This window comes from Schistocerca nitens, chromosome 5 (genome assembly GCF_023898315.1).
Source record: "Schistocerca nitens isolate TAMUIC-IGC-003100 chromosome 5, iqSchNite1.1, whole genome shotgun sequence".
In the NCBI taxonomy this organism is placed as follows: domain Eukaryota; kingdom Metazoa; phylum Arthropoda; class Insecta; order Orthoptera; family Acrididae; genus Schistocerca; species Schistocerca nitens.
In genome coordinates this window covers 291,908,494-291,928,097 of record NC_064618.1, presented here as the reverse complement: position 1 = coordinate 291,928,097, position 19,604 = coordinate 291,908,494, and the positions used below count along the sequence as shown (strand labels likewise).

Sequence of the window (19,604 nt, the reverse complement as noted above, 5' to 3'; positions counted from 1 at the left end):
TTTCTGGATAAAGCTCTTAATTTTACACATAATAAGACTACTTATACACAACTGTTGTACAAACACAATTACATGTGATAAAGGACTTAGTCCTACTATTTATAATTATCTAGCAGTCTTCATTTGATTGCCTACCTGTCACTCAGTGCTTCCTATATGTGATACGTAGCAATCTTTGTTCTTTTCATACTACTGTACAAAGAAATATTTATGTCAGATTCTAATATAACTGATCTCAAATGTACCATATAGAATTTTTCTGACACTAAAAACATTTAAACACATTTTTCTCAATACAAAGAACTGACACATAACCACATAATTCATACAGCCACCAAATGTGTAACCTTTCTAACAAACTAAAACTGCAAACCAATTTTCTACCTAGACAGACACTCTACCAATGACTGAGATTACCTCTAAACCTGACTCAAACATTCAATATGCCAGTACTTCTATCCTTTCATCTACAAATTCTACCTTTTGCTTGGATACTAATTTTTCCCACAGCAATTTATAATACTTTGGATAGTACTGACAACATTTTCATATATCTTATAAAAGAGGGAAGGCAAACACATTCTTGCTTGGGATGATGTATGAGACACATAATGAACAATATGAACAATAGTACACTTACAGCCATCCACTTAGATTTGGCACCCATTAACCAAAGAACTTCTGACTTTGGACAATGTGCTACTGCTCTCTGTAGTAGTGCTTCCAGAGAATCCCTGGTGCCATGATTCTTTTCAAAATATGCAGCACGGAGCCAGATTGATTTTTTACTAGGAAAAGTTGCAAGTGCATGGGCGTAAATGGCACGAGCACATTCATATGCTCCCTGTTGTGCACACTGAAACATAAAACAGTAAAATCAGTAAAGAAACAGGACATGTGCAACAGTTTATAACATCACAACATTACATCTACATCTGTTCATCACAAGCTACCACACAGCATGCAGCAGAGAGTAAACCACAATCACTTTCCCTTCTTCCAGTTGCAATGGTGTAAAGGAAGGAATGCAGTCAGTACCTGCCATACAGAGGGCTACAGTCTCCTTTTTCTGATTTTTTCTTTCTTTTTATGTGATATGTAAATTTGAGGAAGCACTGTGTTCCTTGAATCATATTGGAACATAGGCCCTTGTAATTTTAAGAACAAGTATTTCTCTGATGTGCAGTGCCTTTCCATAATATCACCCACTGGAGACTACTGAACATTTCTGTACTGTGTTCTTGCTACCTATACAAACCCATGACAAAATATTCAGCAATCTTTGAATCTTTTCTGTTTCCCATTATTAAAACATGGTAAGGGACCCATATGGATTAACAATGGTCAAGAATTGGCGAAATAAGAGTTTTGTAAGCAACCTCCTTCTTGGGAAAATTACAGTCCCCCATGATTTGCATCTGCCTTTCCCAAAGGCACATTTATGTGATCATTCCTTGAAAGTTGACTGATTGCCAATCAAACAACACCAGGTCTTTTCATTTATCTATGCACATTGCATTACACTTAATGATCTTAAGGACTACTCATCTTCTTCTTGTATTTCATGTATTTCACCAAACTTTTTGAATGATTCTGGAATTAAGAATCACAGTACCAACCTGGAGTCTGCTACCTCAGCCTTTTGGATCTCACATATGATCAGAGTAAACACTGTTTCACGTGACTGGTGCTTGTGACATTTATGTTGTTGATTCTGTTCCAAAAAATCAAGTACAAGAATGAAATATAATCCATGATTCTACAATTGCCGTACACCAATGAGGTAGGTCTGTAATGCTATGCAATTATCTCGTAACGCTAAGACTGGAATGAGCTGTGACTTTTTCCTATCACGAGGTATGCTTCATTGTTTCAAATAACCACCTGACTTTTACCAGAAAAGGGACGAGTTCTTTTACATTTTCAATACAGAGTATAAAATTATCTCAAATTCTGACACTATGTATCTCATCACACTTTAATGAGTTTTTAAAAGCAATAAATATGCTTAATGGCAAGCTTTTTGGGTGCCGTAGAACTGTTGATTCCATTTCATGTAAAATATTTTGATAACTGCCAAGTGCTCTTCTTCAGGTATTGTAACTTGTGTTATTATGCGTACTCACTGCCTAGACTCCAACCAGATTTGTTGAAAAGCACCAGCTACTCCAAGAACACCTGGCAGATCACCACAAATATATTGCTACCATTAGCATCAAACCTTCATTTCCAGGTTGTATTCCAATTGCAGTTTTAGATTTTGCTGTTATCTTAGTCACATTTCTTTTCTAAATACAATGATGCATTACAATTGTTAATAACTAAAAGTAATTTTGGCACCTTATACTCAACAGTGTTAGATTTACATTTTATTTTTCTGGTCTGTAAGGATATATACTAATGAGACAACTTGAACAATGAGAAAAAGTTAAGAATTACTTAAAAATTTAAATTCATTCCCCGTTTATCTATCACCAACAATGTGTTCTTGTGAAGTTTCACTTATAAGTTTGAAGTCATTCTACCAAGCAGCAAAGTGGAATCTAAATAATTTGTTTAAAAAAATGGGAAAAATACAGTATAGAATAATGACAGTATTATGAAAAGGATAACTGCTACTCACCATATAGTGGAGATGCTGAGTTGCAAATAGGCACAATAACAAAACTGTCAAACAAGTAAACTTTTAACCAAAAAGGCCTTCTTCAGAAGTAGACAACACACACATACACACTCATGCAAATGCAACTCACAAAGACAGAACCTGCCGACGCTAGTCTGACCTCGGCAGCTAGAGACTTTGGACATGTGAGTGTGTGAGTTGCACTTGCAAGTGTGTTTGTGCATGTATGTTCTCGAATTAAGATTAAGGCCTTTTGGTTGAAGGATTACTTGTCTGACAGTCTTTCTGCGAAACGGCATTTCTGCTATACAGTGAGTAGCAACTATCCTTTCCCAATACTGTCACTAAAAAATTAGTTTAATTTTTAAAATGCTATAAATTTTATTGTTTTAAAGTGGTTCCTTACAGACTCTGCATCATCCATCCAAGTGTGTTTCCTGTCTTCCTCTTCAACACCATGTCCAATTATGGTTCTGATCAATACTTGACAGCAGTGAACAGAACCTGATTTTTCAGCTTCTATTGCTTCTTTAATCCAGTGCTCACGATTGATTTCTACACCATTTGAGCTCAGCGATGTTATTGCTGCAAAAAGAGGAAAATATATGATAATGTGAGAAAATATGGCAGTGGAGGGAAATGTGAGAGATGAATATTGTAGGCGGAGACAAAGGTTTGACTACAGAGAGCACATTCAAATGGGTGTAGGTTGCAGCAGTTATCCAGAAATGAAGTGACTCACACGGGATAGACTATCATGCAAAGCTGCACTGCACTGAACCATTCTTTGGACTGAAGCCCACAACAACAACAAAAATGTGGGCAACACAAGGAGAATATTTTCATTAAATTACAACTGGCTTATTTGTCTCATAAAACTTTCATTGTTACTGTGAAATAATATTTTAAAGTGGACCATTTCTAGCCATAGGCATTTTGCAATGAATCTGCTTACCTCTCTCAATGATCTTTTCCACCATATGATTATTCCCATTGGCCTCCTCAAGTTTGGCAGCAGTTGTCCAAATCTGTCTGTCAGTAGGTATATTTTCTCTTGCTTTATTGAGGACCTTACGAGCATTTTCGTATGTCTCTAATCTGTGACAAATACAAGACACAACATTCAGACACAGAAAGGAAGAACACCATTAAAAAATTGTTATACAAGAAAGTTTCCTGACCTACAATATTTATGGATAAATGCACATCAATGCAAATAAATGCTTGGAAATAATCTAATTAAATAAATGGCAAAATGATGAAAATCAAAAAAATATGGCAAAGTCCATTAAAAAAAGTGTTATGATGAGATTATGTATATAGTAAGTGGAACACGAGTAAAAAGTGACATACTAGAATAATACTGGAGACAGTACAATTAAATCCTTGTGTGCTGAAGTTTTCTTCAGTTCTTGCTTCAGCATACAACCAATCCATAAAGATATTTTGAAATCAGGCACAACAGCAATAACAAATAGCATGCTACGGTACCATCCCTCTTATTCCAAAACCACGATGTGCTAAAATGATTTTGACTTATGTGCATTGATGAGATGCATTTCTCATGTCCTCTGTTATGGAAGAAGAGAGTTGACAGCGACGTCATTAGAGATGGAGCACAAGCTCAGTTAACGAAAGGATCACAAAGGAAATCAGCTGTACCCTTTTCACAAGAACCACCCCAACATTTGCCTGGAGTAATTTTGCAAAATCGCAGAAAACTTTATCCTTTGTAATGGAAACACCTCAAATGTGATGCTGTGACAGGGTAGGATAAAACGCAACATCTGCTATAACAGAAGTTTAAAAAAGTGTACTTTGTAATGCCACAACAATGAAAGTCACACATTCATAATTTTGGTATGTTGGCATAATGCCAGAAGAGCGAATAACACATATTTGCATTCTTGACAATCCGTTAAATGTCCTGAGATCATTGTGTAAGCAAAGATGTATTAAATATATTGACAAGATGTCATGACAAATTTTCTTATATATGATTACAACCTTGAATTTCATCATTATTTATCTCACTTGATGTGTAATGATGTGACAACATTATAGTTGTTCACTTATGTGAAGAGTTCGTTACAGACAGCATTACAGTTAGGCAAAGACAGCTCAAAAGCGTAGCCGGAAATAAGGTTGTGTATATTTTACTTCACTTTTGGTGAGTTCAATTTCCGTACAGTACGACTGAAAGAGCGAGAACAACTCTCCGGATGGCACAGATGATGTTTAAGCAAAATGAAAACAAAATGCATCCTATATCTTGTTACATTAGATTCTTTGTTCTTTAAATTTCCAAGCTCCCTAGGCCCAGAATCAGATCTTCAGGATTCATTTAACGAATTCCAGCCTTCCAGCTGTACTGAGATCACCAGTTTTAATAATGACTGCGTTATTAATCGTAATAACAATACCAGCAATACAAATGATCACAACTTGATAAAGGTATCCAAAGCAAAATGTAGTAAACCTTCTTTAGGAACTCACCTTAATTATATCACTGTGATTTTCATCACAGAACCTAAATGTCATTTTAATACCTGAAAATCATTCATTTTGCAGTCATTAAGAAATGGATAAAATGTGAAGAAAATACACAGACAAAAAATATGGTGGAACGAAATATGGTACGCTGGATCTACACCCGGAACAAAATAATAAAGAGACTGACAGTGAAGCACAGCTGAGCGTGGAAGGGATGATGATGTCAGTTTGCCAATGCGTGCAGGTGCATTATGGCTTTAGCAGCAACAGCTGTGTGGTTACTTACTGGACTACCTTCTCACGCCGCCTTTTAATGTGCAGTTTTAAATTCACTTTACAGGACCATTATATCCATGTGGCTTATCAAATGCACTCCCATGTATAAAATGATACTGTGTCCCTATTATTTGTATATCTCAACAAAAGCAACAGGAAGCGCACTGTTTTTACAATAATTTGAATAAATCACACTCAGCTGTCACACTCAGTATGTAAGGGGTGTTGAAATGGATCTGAATCATTCACATAAATACAATAACTAACAACATTAAAACAATACAAACTGCTTGTGTTCTTACCAATCACTGTAGTGTGCATGCAGAGAGTCATACATGTGCAGAGGAAAATTCCTTAATAATGAGATTTATTGTGCAATTACAATATGCACCACTCAGTAAAAAATATGAAATACAAACACAAAAATAAAGATGAATTAAGGTAAAAGGTAAATGCCACTTAGTTCAGAATCTCTTTCTCCCTCGACAATGTCATTATCTGAGCTCTGGTCTGTGGACGAGCCACTGGAATTGCCCAAGGATATAATTATATTTTCTATATTACTCTTGACATTCACTTCACTTTTCCATGCTTCTTTAAAAACCGTTTCTGTGTGGCGTACAACATTTTTCCACTTCTGAAGCATTATTTGTTCCCTAACAGTCTTTGAATTTCTGCCACAATGAAGCTTTTGTTATTTTTTTCCTGGTAATTTTTAATTTGAGCCTAAATCATTTTGATAGTGTTAAAGTGGCAGTGCTATGGTGGAAGCCTAAGAACCCAGTGGCCATGTTCTTTAACTACCTCATCCACAACATACTGTTGAAACTGTGGCTTACTCTTTTTACTATTTCCACGAGCTCCACCTTACATAAATCATCTTAAATTTTCACATTGCAGCATTTCAACCATTCAACAACATCATCCTACATCAGCCTTTTTTGTTGCCATCGTTGGAGCTTTATCTTTAATAACTGAATGGCATGGGGCATTATTCATTACAATGACAGATGGGTGATTTAAGCTATTGAACTGCTTCAGAAAACTGTTGTAGTTCATTTCCTCATGCAGTTGTTTGTTTTCTTCAATTTGTAAACAAGGAGACAGTTAGGTATGAAACCAGATGCAGTTTCAGCACACAACACAATGATTCTTGCACCCTTTGCCACAGGAACAGCACTACTTTCCACATATGCTGTCAACTGTCCAGACTTTTCTGACAGAACGATCAGCATTTATTCAGGTTTTGTCAAGTCACACAATGTCTTCAAATGGCACTTTAACAATTGTTCTTCAAAATCGACAAAGCCATGCTACGATGCCACCTCTCTCCATTATAATTTTCAGTCGATTAATTTTTTATTCTGAAAACTGAGGGCTCTGACAACTATTAACAAAGAAGTTTTGCTGCCACTGAATCACTCTGCCTTGCAAAGAGTAACACATAGCTTTTTTTATAGATGGATGTTCTTTTCTTTCAAAATATCCATATATATGGCAATGAATAGCATCTTGTTAAAAAGAGTCCAAGTTTGTTACACATGGTTCTGTCCTCTTCTTTCCAGTTGTCCACAGTTTGGATGAACTATTCTGCACAGTATTTCTCCATACAAATTTTGATGACAGTACTTTTGTGTATCTTTAAGGCATCTGCAGTTCTTTCGACTACCTACATTAGAGGCAATAGAGTTGCAGCACTGTCTCTCTCTTTCTCAAAATAGTCCCACACCAAACAAACAAATTCACATGTCTGACCACACGAAACATGAGTAGATAGCTGAACTTTCCATTCTGCACACTTTCACTACAAGTTTCAGACATTCTGAAGCAAAATAAACTTGCCACACTGAGAAACAAAGCACACAATGAAACGGACCACAACTGTTTATGTTGCCGACCGTGAGCATCGTCTACAAGTGGCTACAGTGGCTGCTACCTGCAGTAGCAGAGAGATTTTACAACATTGAACAAAGGTTTGACAATGGTGAGCAGAACAGGAGGCACGGCCAAGCGTGTTCTCTGACTGTCGCTATAGTAGCAGCACTGTGAACAGCTAGATGTCAATCTCTTTGTTATTCTGATCCAGGTTTACATAGGCAGTGTGTGGGGCAACCTGACCATCTGCAGCATGACAGAGTAAATAAACACAAAAATGTCTTGTATTATTTGATACAGATGCCCAACTCAAGAAACCCCATGCTTTTAGGAACACAGAAAATTCAGACCGACAACGCCATTTTATTGAAGGACATACCCAATAGAGTCTGAGAAAGACTGAACAACACAGACTACACTATACAGCCAAAGGCATTTGGCCACTAGTAACAAAGCATTTAGAATGGAGAGAAGCAACAAAGGCAGGTGTGTTACGCATTCTGCACACAGAGAGAGGGAAGATACGTTGCGACACTGTCAATTTCCTTCTGTCAATTCGCGCACTGAGACAGCTGACGGCACGCAAGCATAAACATCGTTCCCCAGTGAACTTTAAGAATTGCATTCTTAGTAATGAGAATCCTTAAACGTGTGCACACACAACCTTCCACATAGAATTAATTGATGTTGAACTCAATCACAACATTCCCAACGTATAAAATATCGAGATAGATAATTTCTCTACATTAAGTTCTATATGGTTGAAGATGACAGTCTCTGAAAGTAAAATAGCTGTAAAGAAAAACATAAAAAAATCAAGAAAACCACTGTATGAGGTAGCAAGGTATATATGCAAAACTTTGTGCTGTTTTCAGATTTGTAAAAACTTTCTTAAAAACTCTAATTTATATATATGTAAGTAATAACAAATATTTTTGCTATTGTATAACAGAAAGCAAATGAAAGCCCAGTGATGATGCTGAGACCTCAACGAAACGTCTCTGGTTGATAGCACAAAAAAAAAAAACAATTGTGTTTTGCTCAAGGCGGATCCCTTCCAAAAGTACAGTTTATTTGTAAAGCAAAGACAGACAGAAGAGCTCCAATCTCAAGACAATATATACACTATTTTGTCAGTAATCATGATGTAGATTCATTATTTCAATGTTTACTGTCAATGTTTAATGTTCTGTCTTTTGAACGACAACAATTTGTTTCGTTAATCAAATGAATTTTTGCATTACTTACATTAGGCACCCACAGTGATCAAATACATTTAAAAGCATTTTCAAGTTTTAATAATTTGTGACCATAAGGATATCAGAAATAGATCATTTAATGTGTTACAAAAAGCTAATTTCCTTTCATTGTGCAACCTGCTGTGGTGTTACAGTATGTCTACTTAACTGAACGAAATATGTTTTATGAAGAAAACGGCATTGTTATGAAGTCAAAGATGAAACTTGAGCTTCTATTAATTTTTTATGCTGCTGCAGGCACGGTCACACAACATCATAAGTAGCAGTAATTGGTTCTTAGATACATCACATCAAGAAATCCACGCCATCGTCTTCGCAGTCTGACGTAGATGAATCAGACTCAGCAAGATTTATGATGATTGGTTCCATAACTGTGTCCCTGCCAATTTCCCTGTTGTAATTTTCATCTTGCAGTTTGTTTGCATGTCTTATGCAAGCTGCCCATGCAGATGTTGAGATGCGGTCTATTGCCTCATGTGTAAGTGTCTCAACATCTGCAATTTTGAATGTATTGTTCTTTTCCGCAATATATGCTTTCACCTGAGCCCATACCAGCTCGATTGGGTTGTAAGGGCAATGGTATGGGGGTAATCTAATGATACTGTGTCCATACTGTTTTGCAATTTCATCTATCTCATAAACTCTGTATGCAGGCTTGTGTTGATTGACAAGAACCAGCAATTCTGCTCTGGTATGCGAAGAGTTATGGGGTATTCTGTTAGATGACAGTCATGCAATAACTTCTGCCTTTCTGGAGTTCGTATTTGGAGCTTTGTTCACTTGCACTGAGTGGATGCTCGCATTATCCATGACTATAACTGAAAACACAGGAATATGTGGCAATAATTGTCATGTAAACCACCTTTTGAAGAGTTTGTACGTCATTTCAGAGTGGTAATCTTCAGAATTATTAGCTATAGATGCCTTAAAAATCAGCTTACCCAGGGGAATAAAGCCAGTATTTGCTGATCAGACACGAAGCACTATAATTCTATTGATTGGTGACTCCATGGAGTGTCCTGTGCACCACGACCAGATAATGGATATACTTGGAAGGAGAGACAGCATTGGTCGTATTTTTTTGTTTTATTAACCGCAAAATCGATTTTCGGTCACTTAGTGACCATCGCCAGTGCTGTAATATACAATTTAAATTGGTAGGCACTGGTGTCAACAAGCTTAGAGCAATCACAAAACAGGCTCCCAGTTTATGTGATCGCTCTAAGCTTGTTGACACTAGTGCCTACCAATTTAAATTGTATATTACAGCACTGAGGATGGTCACTAAGTGACCGAAAATTGATTTTGCGGTTAATAAAACATACTACCAATGCTGTCTCTCCTTCCAAGTATTTCCAACTATAATTCTGTTACCCTTAGCCCTTGTGTGGTTCTGATTAATGAAAGTTTCAGCTAAGTAATAAATTCAAGATGTGCCAGCTTCTCTGATCTCCTGCATTGTTCTCAAAAACATAGTTCTTGCAGCTGCAATATCGCTTCATTCCATTAATAATTTCCTAACATCATTCGTTTTCCGATACCTGAACCCCATGTCTTTCAGTCTCCTCAACATGGTCCACTTGCTTCCGTTAAAATTTTCAGCTTCTTTCATACACGAAACTAGTTTCTCTGCTGTTGGATACTCGCCTTCAGCATACATGCTGAACACTATGCGCCACAAAACATTTTTCGCGAAATCGTCTAGTTCACCCTCTTCTCTTTTGCGGTTGTGTTACTTCCCTGGTGATTTGAAAACAGCTGAGCCGCAGGCTTGCGTAGACGTCTTAGCATCACTGGATATTTTCTGAACGGTCCTCAAACCAACACCACAGACTTCAGCTGTCTGTTCCTGGCATTTGGCAACAGCGTGACCCGTGCCTTGTGCCGGCATGGATTAAAGTACGGGTACACACAGAACACTATTCCTCTTGCCTGTTTGTGTAGTACTTGGCGTGATTGCCTACCATCACCCATAATGAACACTATGAAGGCAGTCAGCACTCAGCACGGAACACAATGACTGAAATAAACAGTTAGAACTTCCGAACACAGCATGACCCGCACAGAACGAAGATAAGAATATCACTGATGAGGGATTGGCTGTAAGTAACGTGGTACACTTCCACATGCTTCTGCGCATCTGACCCTCACCCACCTTCGTAGCTGCTCTCCACTCTAGCAGTTATTTCTCCAACATGGCAGCAGAGAGAGTCACTAAGGACCACTACTCATTATTTCCCTTAAGTGCATCCGTATGGCTAAATGGGATACGAATCTCTCTTAAAATTCTAATTCAAAATTAAGAAAAAAAGACAAAAATTGAGAAAAAATTTAAGCAGCTATGTAAAATCCTCTGTTTGAGATTGCAACAAATGATCAGTTTCGTATTTCGTAGAATTTCTTCCATACTTTTTCCTGTCAAGTTCTCTCCCTCTTCCCTTTTTACTATTTAAAGTGATTTATTTCTTCTGGCATACTAAACATCAAAACTGATCATCAAAATACCTACTGCACTTTCTGTAGAGCTCAATCAGATTATTACTACACAGTGGTACTAATCTGAGTCAATCTTTCACACATTGCATTCAACAGATCCATATTAAAAAGAAATTCCACTAATGTCAATAAAAAGCATGTATACAATAGCACAAAGAAGCAATTAGCAGCTTCTTCACAGTACTTCAACAACTAAAAATGGCCTAATTAATTATAGCACAATTTGTGATTTTAGCTAAGCCATTTGCACACTATTTATCCATACAGCAGTCACAAATGAGCATCTCATTACTGTACAGAAAAAATAAAAAAACTACCACTATTAAAAAGACAGCTCCTCATCTATTTATACTACTCAGACAATGTTTATCTATGATTTCTAAAAGGGGTGCGTTATATGGTGCTGCTTCAAATATATCTGTCAAAGGTTATTTGACAACTACAAAAAAAAAATAAATAAATAAAAATAAAATATATAAAGGGCATGAGGAATTAAGGAACAGAGCAAAACAATACAGGCTGATGTGTAACAGCTACACAAATGTAAGAACATACTCTTATATTTAAATAGGAGAGAATAGGATAAGACACAACAAATGGCTCTGAGCACTATGGGACTTAACATCTATGGTCATCAGTCCCCTAGAACTTAGAACTACTTAAACCTAACTAACCTAAGGACATCACGCAACACCCAGCCATCACGAGGCAGAGAAAATCCCTGACCCCGCCGGGAATCGAACCCGGGCGTGGGAAGCGAGAACGCTACCGCACGACCACGAGATGCGGGCTAAGACACAACAGATGGAAATATGGCATATTCTATAGCCAACATCAAGTCTCTTGTTTGGTACTCTTTAACAATTTCAAGCATACATTTCTCAATGTGTCAGTCCAACAGACTCCATAAAATCCTTTTTTGTAACTGGCAGATATACAATAATTTTATATTATCGAAGTTTTTTACATAATTACCAGTCACAAAGCACAAAGATGAGTTTCACTCTTAACTGAAAGAATAGTTTTAATTTCTGTCAATGAACATGTTGGCTAAGAGGTAATATTTTGCTTGAACTTGCACATTCCACAAATACCAACAGAGGTACCAATGTCGCATCACAGACTAACACATTATACACAGCTATGTATACAGCTATCATGGAACTGAGTTTAATAATTGAACAATAAGTTTTCAGTAAGTAAAACTGTTGGTCTCACTGGTCTGATGACAGTTAACATGTTGGAAAGAAGGCAGGCTATAACTAAAAAGGCAAAATATTGCTACAGAATAATACAGATATAGCCGACTCACCTAGCAAGTGCAAGCCAGAGATCAACACTAGTTGGACAGCATTCTACAGCACGACTGAGCAAAATCCTTGCATCTTCTGGATCTTCAAGCTCTACAGCAGCTTTCCAAAGTCGAACTGAATTAGGTATATGTTCAAGAGCCTGGAATAATCCATTTAACCATTTTGAGAAAGGATGACACGACGTATACTACAAAACTTAACAACACACGTAAAGCTGAAATACTAAACACCTTTTTCCAAAGTTGTTTCACAGAGGAAGACCACACTGCAGTTCCTTCTCTAAATACTCACACAAAAGAAAAAATGGCTGACACTGAAATAAGTGTCCAAGGAATAGAAAAGCAACTGGAATCACTCAACAGAGGAAAGTCCACTGGACCTGACGGGATACCAATTCGATTCTACACAGAGTACGCGAAAGAACTTGCCCCCCTTCTAACAGTCATGTACCGCAAGTCTCTAGAGGAACGGAAGGTTCCAAATGATTGGAAAACAGCGCAGGTAGTCCCAGTCTTCAAGAAGGGTCGTCGAGCAGATGCGCAAAACTATAGACTTATATCTCTGACATCGATCTGTTGTAGAATTTTAGAACATGTTTTTTGCTCACGTATCATGTCATTTTTGGAAACCCAGAATCTACTCTGTAGGAATCAACATGGATTCCGGAAACAGCGATCGTGTGAGACCCAACTCGCTTTATTTGTTCATGAGACCCAGAAAATATTAGATACAGGCTCCCAGGTAGATGCTATTTTCCTTGACTTCCGGAAGGTGTTCGATACAGTTCCGCACTGTCGCCTGATAAACAAAGTAAGAGCCTACGGAATATCAGACCAGCTGTGTGGCTGGATTGAAGAGTTTTTAGCAAACAGAACACAGCATGTTGTTATTAATGGAGAGACGTCTACAGACGTTAAAGTAACCTCTGGCGTGCCACAGGGGAGTGTTATGGGACCATTGCTTTTCACAATATATATAAATGACCTAGTAGATAGTGTCGGAAGTTCCATGCGGCTTTTTGGGGATGATGCTGTAGTATAGAGAGAAGTTGTAGCATTAGAAAATTGCAGCGAAATGCAGGAAGATCTGCAGCGGATAGGCACTTGGTGCAGGGAGTGGCAACTGACCCTTAACATAGACAAATGTAATGTATTGCCAATACATAGAAAGAAGGATCCTTTATTGTATGATTATATGATAGCGGAACAAACACTCGTAGCAGTTACTTCTGTAAAATATCTGGGAGTATGCGTGCGGAACGATTTGAAGTGGAATGATCATATAAAATTAATTTTTGGTAAGGCGGGTACCAGGTTGAGATTCAATGGGAGAGTCCTTAGAAAATGTAGTCCATCAACAAAGGAGGTGGCTTACAAAACACTCGTTCAACCTATATTTGAGTATTGCTCATCAGTGTGGGATCCATACCAGGTCAGGTTGACAGAAGAGATACAGAAGATCCAAAGAAGAGCGGCGCGTTTCGTCACAGGGTTATTTGGTAAGCGTGATAGCGTTATGGAGATGTTTAGCAAACTCAAGTGGCAGACTCTGCAAGAGAGGCACTCTGCATCGCGGTGTAGCTTGCTCGCCAGGTCTCGAGAGGGTGCGTTTCTGGATGAGGTATCGAATATATTGCTTCCCCCTACTTATACCTCCCGAGGAGATCACGAATGTAAAATTAGAGAGATTAGAGCGCGCACGGAGGCTTTCAGACAGTCGTTCTTCCCGCAAACCATACGCGACTGAAACAGGAAAGGGAGGTAATGACAGTGGCACGTAAAGTGCCCTCCGCCACACACCGTTGGGTGGCTTGCGGAGTATAAATGTAGATGATGTAGATGTAGAACACAATAGCATGTCTGAGAAAAGCAGAGACAGATAAACATGACAGAACTGTATGGAATTACACAGAAATTATACCATACCTGGACATGTTATAATGCCTCCCTAACATGTTAATGATCTCCTCCTTTCTGCTCACAAAATCCTGGCAATTAAGACACTGCAGAAATGACATCATGAACACCTTTAGTTGCTGTTCAATTTAGTCTTTATAAGAAATAAAAAGAATGGCAGCTTAAGGTGTTATATAATGTCATTTTTGTGATTTATAAAAGCTGTGGACCACGCTCAACAAAAAATAACTAGAATTTGAAATGAAGGTCTCCTCCATGATGGAATCACATATTAATTATAGACATGAGACCTGATAACAGGACAGAAAAGTAAGAAGCTGTCAAACGACATAAATTTCCCTTCAGTGCAGACCCATTATAAAGTGCGAAGTTTCATCAACATTACATCAAAGACATGAATACTGCTCCCTAAACATTCATATAGTACATTTACAGCATACTCACAAAATATTTCAAAGTTATTACACCAACTCTGTCAGATCTGTGAATGTAATGTACTCAGAGCAGATGCAGCTCGTAATTAAAGGTCACCCCAAAATATATATTAAAATAAGTTTCTCTTAATGTATTACAGAATTTAAATTATCAGAACACATTTCACATATTTCCCACATTGACTTAAATAATGCTGGTCAATACTGACATGTGACATCATGCGATGTTTTTTGAACAAGTAATAGCTACTCCTAAGGCTGCGTTTAGAAATACCACTTAGCTCTGCATAGCAGAGGTTTGGGGGTGTGGCTTCCTTGAAGTACAGCTCTTATGGGCATCCTGAAGGCTCTGATGTTTGGACATCCTGAAGGCTCTGGTGTTTCAGCCTAAGGGTGTCCTACCAACCTACACACAATTTTCATGTTCCATTGCTCACATCAAAAGGGAATGAACAGAGTTGCTGAAACTCTGCTCTCGAATCCCTGTCTCTATATATATCTCTGCTATGCTTTGATGTACCATTATTTGACATACTGTTTTGATAGTTTTTTAGAGACTTTCCTGTTTCTGCCAATTCTGTCCATCATTGGAATTAGTTTGCGAACGTCTCATCAGAGTACACTAGAGTACAGTTAACATAAGAATCAGCACCCAACGAGAGATTTCACGAATGATCAGAGAGAAAAGTGCGTGAAATGTACCACTGTGCAAAATATGTCCTGTTACTTTAGTTTCCTTGTTAGCTGACTGCAGGTAACATGCATTATTAGCAAGTTTCTTTTTGGGTGTTATGCACGAGTATAGTGAGTTTTACTATCCCGCTAATAACAGCAGCATACCACAAGTTTGAAAACAGCGCAATTTGAATTCAATGTGCAATTTGTCAGATAAAATTTTGGAACATGTGATTAGGAAGGAAGTTAAGGAACTCGGTGCACCCAGACTTGATGTAAACATGAATCAAGAACAAAAATAGCATAAATCCAGGCAAGGGTATACACACAATTTTAACAGAGCAATGTACAATGCAACTGAGTTGTTGTGTGTGTTGTACCACCACCTAAAATACATATTTTTGCAGTACACAAGTATAAATATGATAAGTACAGTGCATAAATTACCATGCCGGTCGCTCGGGCTGCTCAAGTCAGCCAGTCATAGCACAAGACCTATGACATCAGGGAAACATCACTGTTTCATCACGTTCTTTTGACGAACTGATCTGTAGTGCAGCCCGAGGTCTAGGTTAGTTCCGATCAATAAATGTCACAGCCTTCCCCAGCATGCAAACCACACACTGCGCTTGATTCAGAGATATATAATATGAGAAGTGCACATAAAATGTGACAGGTATGAACAAATAATAGAAAAATTTTAAATGTACCTTAAAATGTGCCTGTCTGCTGCTCAGTGCCTCCTCTATATGGCGAGCAGCAATCTATACATAATTCACATTATTACACAGTAGGAACATATGGAGAGTGGAAGTGGAAAAAGTGTCAAATCTGGCAAACCTCACATTTGTCAGGAGACTCAAAAATCTATGCATCTTTTTGTGTACAGAACTTATTTGTATCCAAAAAAGCTGAAAAGCTTTTATGATTCCACAGAATTATACTGTCCACCTCATCACCAGACAAAATACTAAGACAAATTAGAAAATAAATAATTTATTAAGAATGTTCTACGTGCCGTACCATGAAACTGGTTCTAAGTGCCAATAAGAAAGTTTCTGTTTGAAGCATCACTAAAACAGAGGCACTTCATTTTATTTGCGATAATACAAGAACAGAAATACTGAAGAAAGATTTTAACTAGTAGAACTGTAGTCCACAAAAACCATTTCTCATTTCTTTAATCTCCCCCCCCCCCCTCCACCAAGGAAGAGAATAACAAAATTAAACACAGAAAAAAGTCTCAGTATTGACTTCTGTTTCTTACACAACTCCATTCTTGGGATCAGATGTTGCAAAGTGAAGTTTTGTGCCATGTTTTCAGATAGACTATTCATTCCACACCTTGTGTCAGAATATTGTGCTGGTGAAAATTGGGGACAAGACTACCACCTTGCTCAGCATCTGCCTTTTCTACTATGCTGTGTCTTTTCCCAGTACCAACCATGCTGGCGAGTGACACTGCCAGAACTTACGAATTCTGAGAGTATTTCGTTATGTTTCTTTGTAGTTGCGTAGTCGGGTATTAGATGTGTTCCTTGATCGTGTGTGAATGTAGTTCTTTTTGCCACACCTACCACACCTTACTCTTACTGTTTGGTAGTCGACTTACAAGGTACGTAAGGAAACATTCCTACAAAGCATACATTGACAACAGTGTTTCCGCAGCATCTTTAAAATCAAGGAAGTTAGCTGTACACACTATCTGATTGGCAACTGGACTTCTGAAGGAAGAACTGCTTGGCACAAAGACCATGCACCTTCTAGTTATGAATGTTTGAAACATTTATCCCATGCTTTGACACTTGGAAGAAATGCTGGGACACACAACAGAGTATCACAAATGTGACAGCACTAAAAACTTGTTTTTGAAAAAAACTGCACTTAGAATATTGTAATGGTTTCCTTTCTGGTGATTTTATTTTATACAGCAGGCTCAGTTTGGTTGGTTGGTTGGTTGGTTTTGGGGAAGGAGACCAGACAGCGTGGCTCAGTTTGAAAAAGGGCTGTTAACATGCGAAACAAATGTAATAACAACCTTTTTCACTGCTATGAAGTAAGATGCAATCCACTTATCTCTGCTGATATGTAATGTATTTTTCCATTTATATTACATTTTGTTCAAGTGACCTAATGTACAAGACTTGTTACTTTTTTGATAAACTTTACAACCAACCTCAAAAAATCAATTAACAGTAATTTATTGTCAAAGAGAACAATATTGATGAGATGTCATAGAAATCATCCTCTCATTACCTTTGGCTTGCATAACAGGCGCAACAGCAGCCAGTTTATACTACAAGGTAGACAAATCCCAGTCAGCCACAGCACTTGCTCATCTCAGGGGCAGTGAATTAAATTCTTCTGAAGAAGTTTAAACACATTAAAAACAATCCATTAAAGGAATAGTGAAATTAGGCATTTCCCCTGATTGTGGTAGCAGCAGGAGTACAAAATGTAAGCATCAACAATTTTGTGACATTATGTTTTCCATTTCCACTCCTCATATTTTTACTGTATACAGGTAGAAGGAATTCTGCTTACAAGAAATTATACATAGAATAAATGTGAAAAAGAAGTTCCACAAAGTGGAAGAGGAGGCTTCATTTAAGATACATATATAGTGAAAATATCTAATGACATACACACAAACGTAATTTATTAATGTGACTTTTCACTTATACAGTATTTGAAACAACTGAACATAACAGACTGCTTGTGTGAATGGTGTGGAATAAATGAGAAGTTGACAATGTGGTAACACCTGCTAAAAAGGAATTGAAAGGTGAAGGAAATGCAGCTTACTGCACATTGGCTTCTGTAATTGACACTGGTGTTATCCATGTTAGATACATGAAGTATGCATGTCAGATATGTCAGTGGCAAAGTGGGGAAGTGTCAGACTGCTCATCTAAAAGTTACATATTAAATCCTCAGTAGATGCTGTCTCCCCCCACCCCTCCCATCACCTTCTGCAACATATCATTTCCTTCACCCATGGTTGTGATACCAAGCTGTCTCATGTCTTTAAGAGCATTTTAAACTGCAGATTAACAACAGTGGAAATTCCTGGTTGAAAAAATACATAAAAATCTGTATATTCATGCACAACTGGCTAGGTAAGTTAACTGAAAGGTCAGAGGTAGAGCATATCAACTGCAATACAACCATATGTAATACAGCACAGAAGTGTTCAAAGCAGCTTTCACATAAAGGGCAGCTTTACTTTTACTTATCAAGATGGTTTCAAAACAGAATGATTGTAGTCCATCCCCCTCTAATAACAGAAACACTAGTTCTCTGCTAACAAACAGCAGCATGCTAACTCCTCAGTGATAAGGGCTCAGACATGTTTTAAGTGTATTATTAAAACAGAAAACAAACAATCAAAAACATAATATGGATATCATACCTTCCTGTAGACTTTTCGTTTTGCCTTTATTTCAGTCTCCAGATCAGCAGCTTTGATCCATATCCGCACAGAAGTGGGTATATGGCGAACAGCCTGGGCTATAACAGCTCGTGCAGTGTCTGGAGGTTGCAGTCGAGCTGCTTCCAGCCACAGATCTTCAGACTTTGGATTGACCTAAGAAAAAAACATAAATACCATCACAGCAAAACAATATTATATGGAATGGAATTACTGCTATGATTCAATGCATGTCTTTCTGGAAAGTGTGAGACCTGCCTGATGTGTGTAATGAAACAGAACATATTGATGGTAGTCGTGGCAGTAGATACATGATGTTGACAGCTGGTGTTTTTCTAACATAAAGTACAGCAACACTTTCAATTATTTATTGCACAAGAACTAAACATTGTACAGATGTAATACATATTGCATTTTGAAAAGAAACTCTGAAAGTTTTTTTTACAAACATTCGTTATGCGAACCATGAGTGGCCCAGCAGACATCAGTACGGTAATTGAATTCTTGCCATACCTGTCCCAGCATGGCATTGTTGACTGTGGCAGTCGCTTCCCATATTTTCTTCTGGAGCTCTGCTACATCACATGGTACAGGCGGTACATACTTCAGATCTTTAATGTGTCCCCACAGAAAAAAGTCACACGGAATGAGATCTGGTGATCGGAGAGGCTATTTCAAACTCCAACAAACAGAAAGCTTGCTCAGCACCTGAACTTGCCATGTTCATGTCCAGCACTGACTATCAGCAAATTACCAAAGTACGCTGTGGCGATATATACGAAAAGAAATTTTCAGGGTTTCTCTTCAAAGTAAC

At 37.8% G+C, this 19,604-nt stretch overlaps 1 protein-coding gene across 1 annotated transcript in view; it reads right to left on the bottom strand.

The window, feature by feature from the left end:
* Positions 1–19,604, bottom strand: part of LOC126259249 (pre-mRNA-processing factor 6) — a 64,776-nt gene that overhangs the window by 20,122 nt on the left and 25,050 nt on the right. The window contains exons 9-13 of the mRNA XM_049955874.1: positions 18,773–18,946; positions 12,335–12,474; positions 3,579–3,721; positions 3,030–3,208; positions 641–856 (exon numbers count right to left, since the gene is read on the bottom strand). Coding sequence (XP_049811831.1) covers positions 641–856; positions 3,030–3,208; positions 3,579–3,721; positions 12,335–12,474; positions 18,773–18,946 — 852 coding nt within the window. The remainder of the gene's footprint in view (positions 1–640; positions 857–3,029; positions 3,209–3,578; positions 3,722–12,334; positions 12,475–18,772; positions 18,947–19,604) is intronic.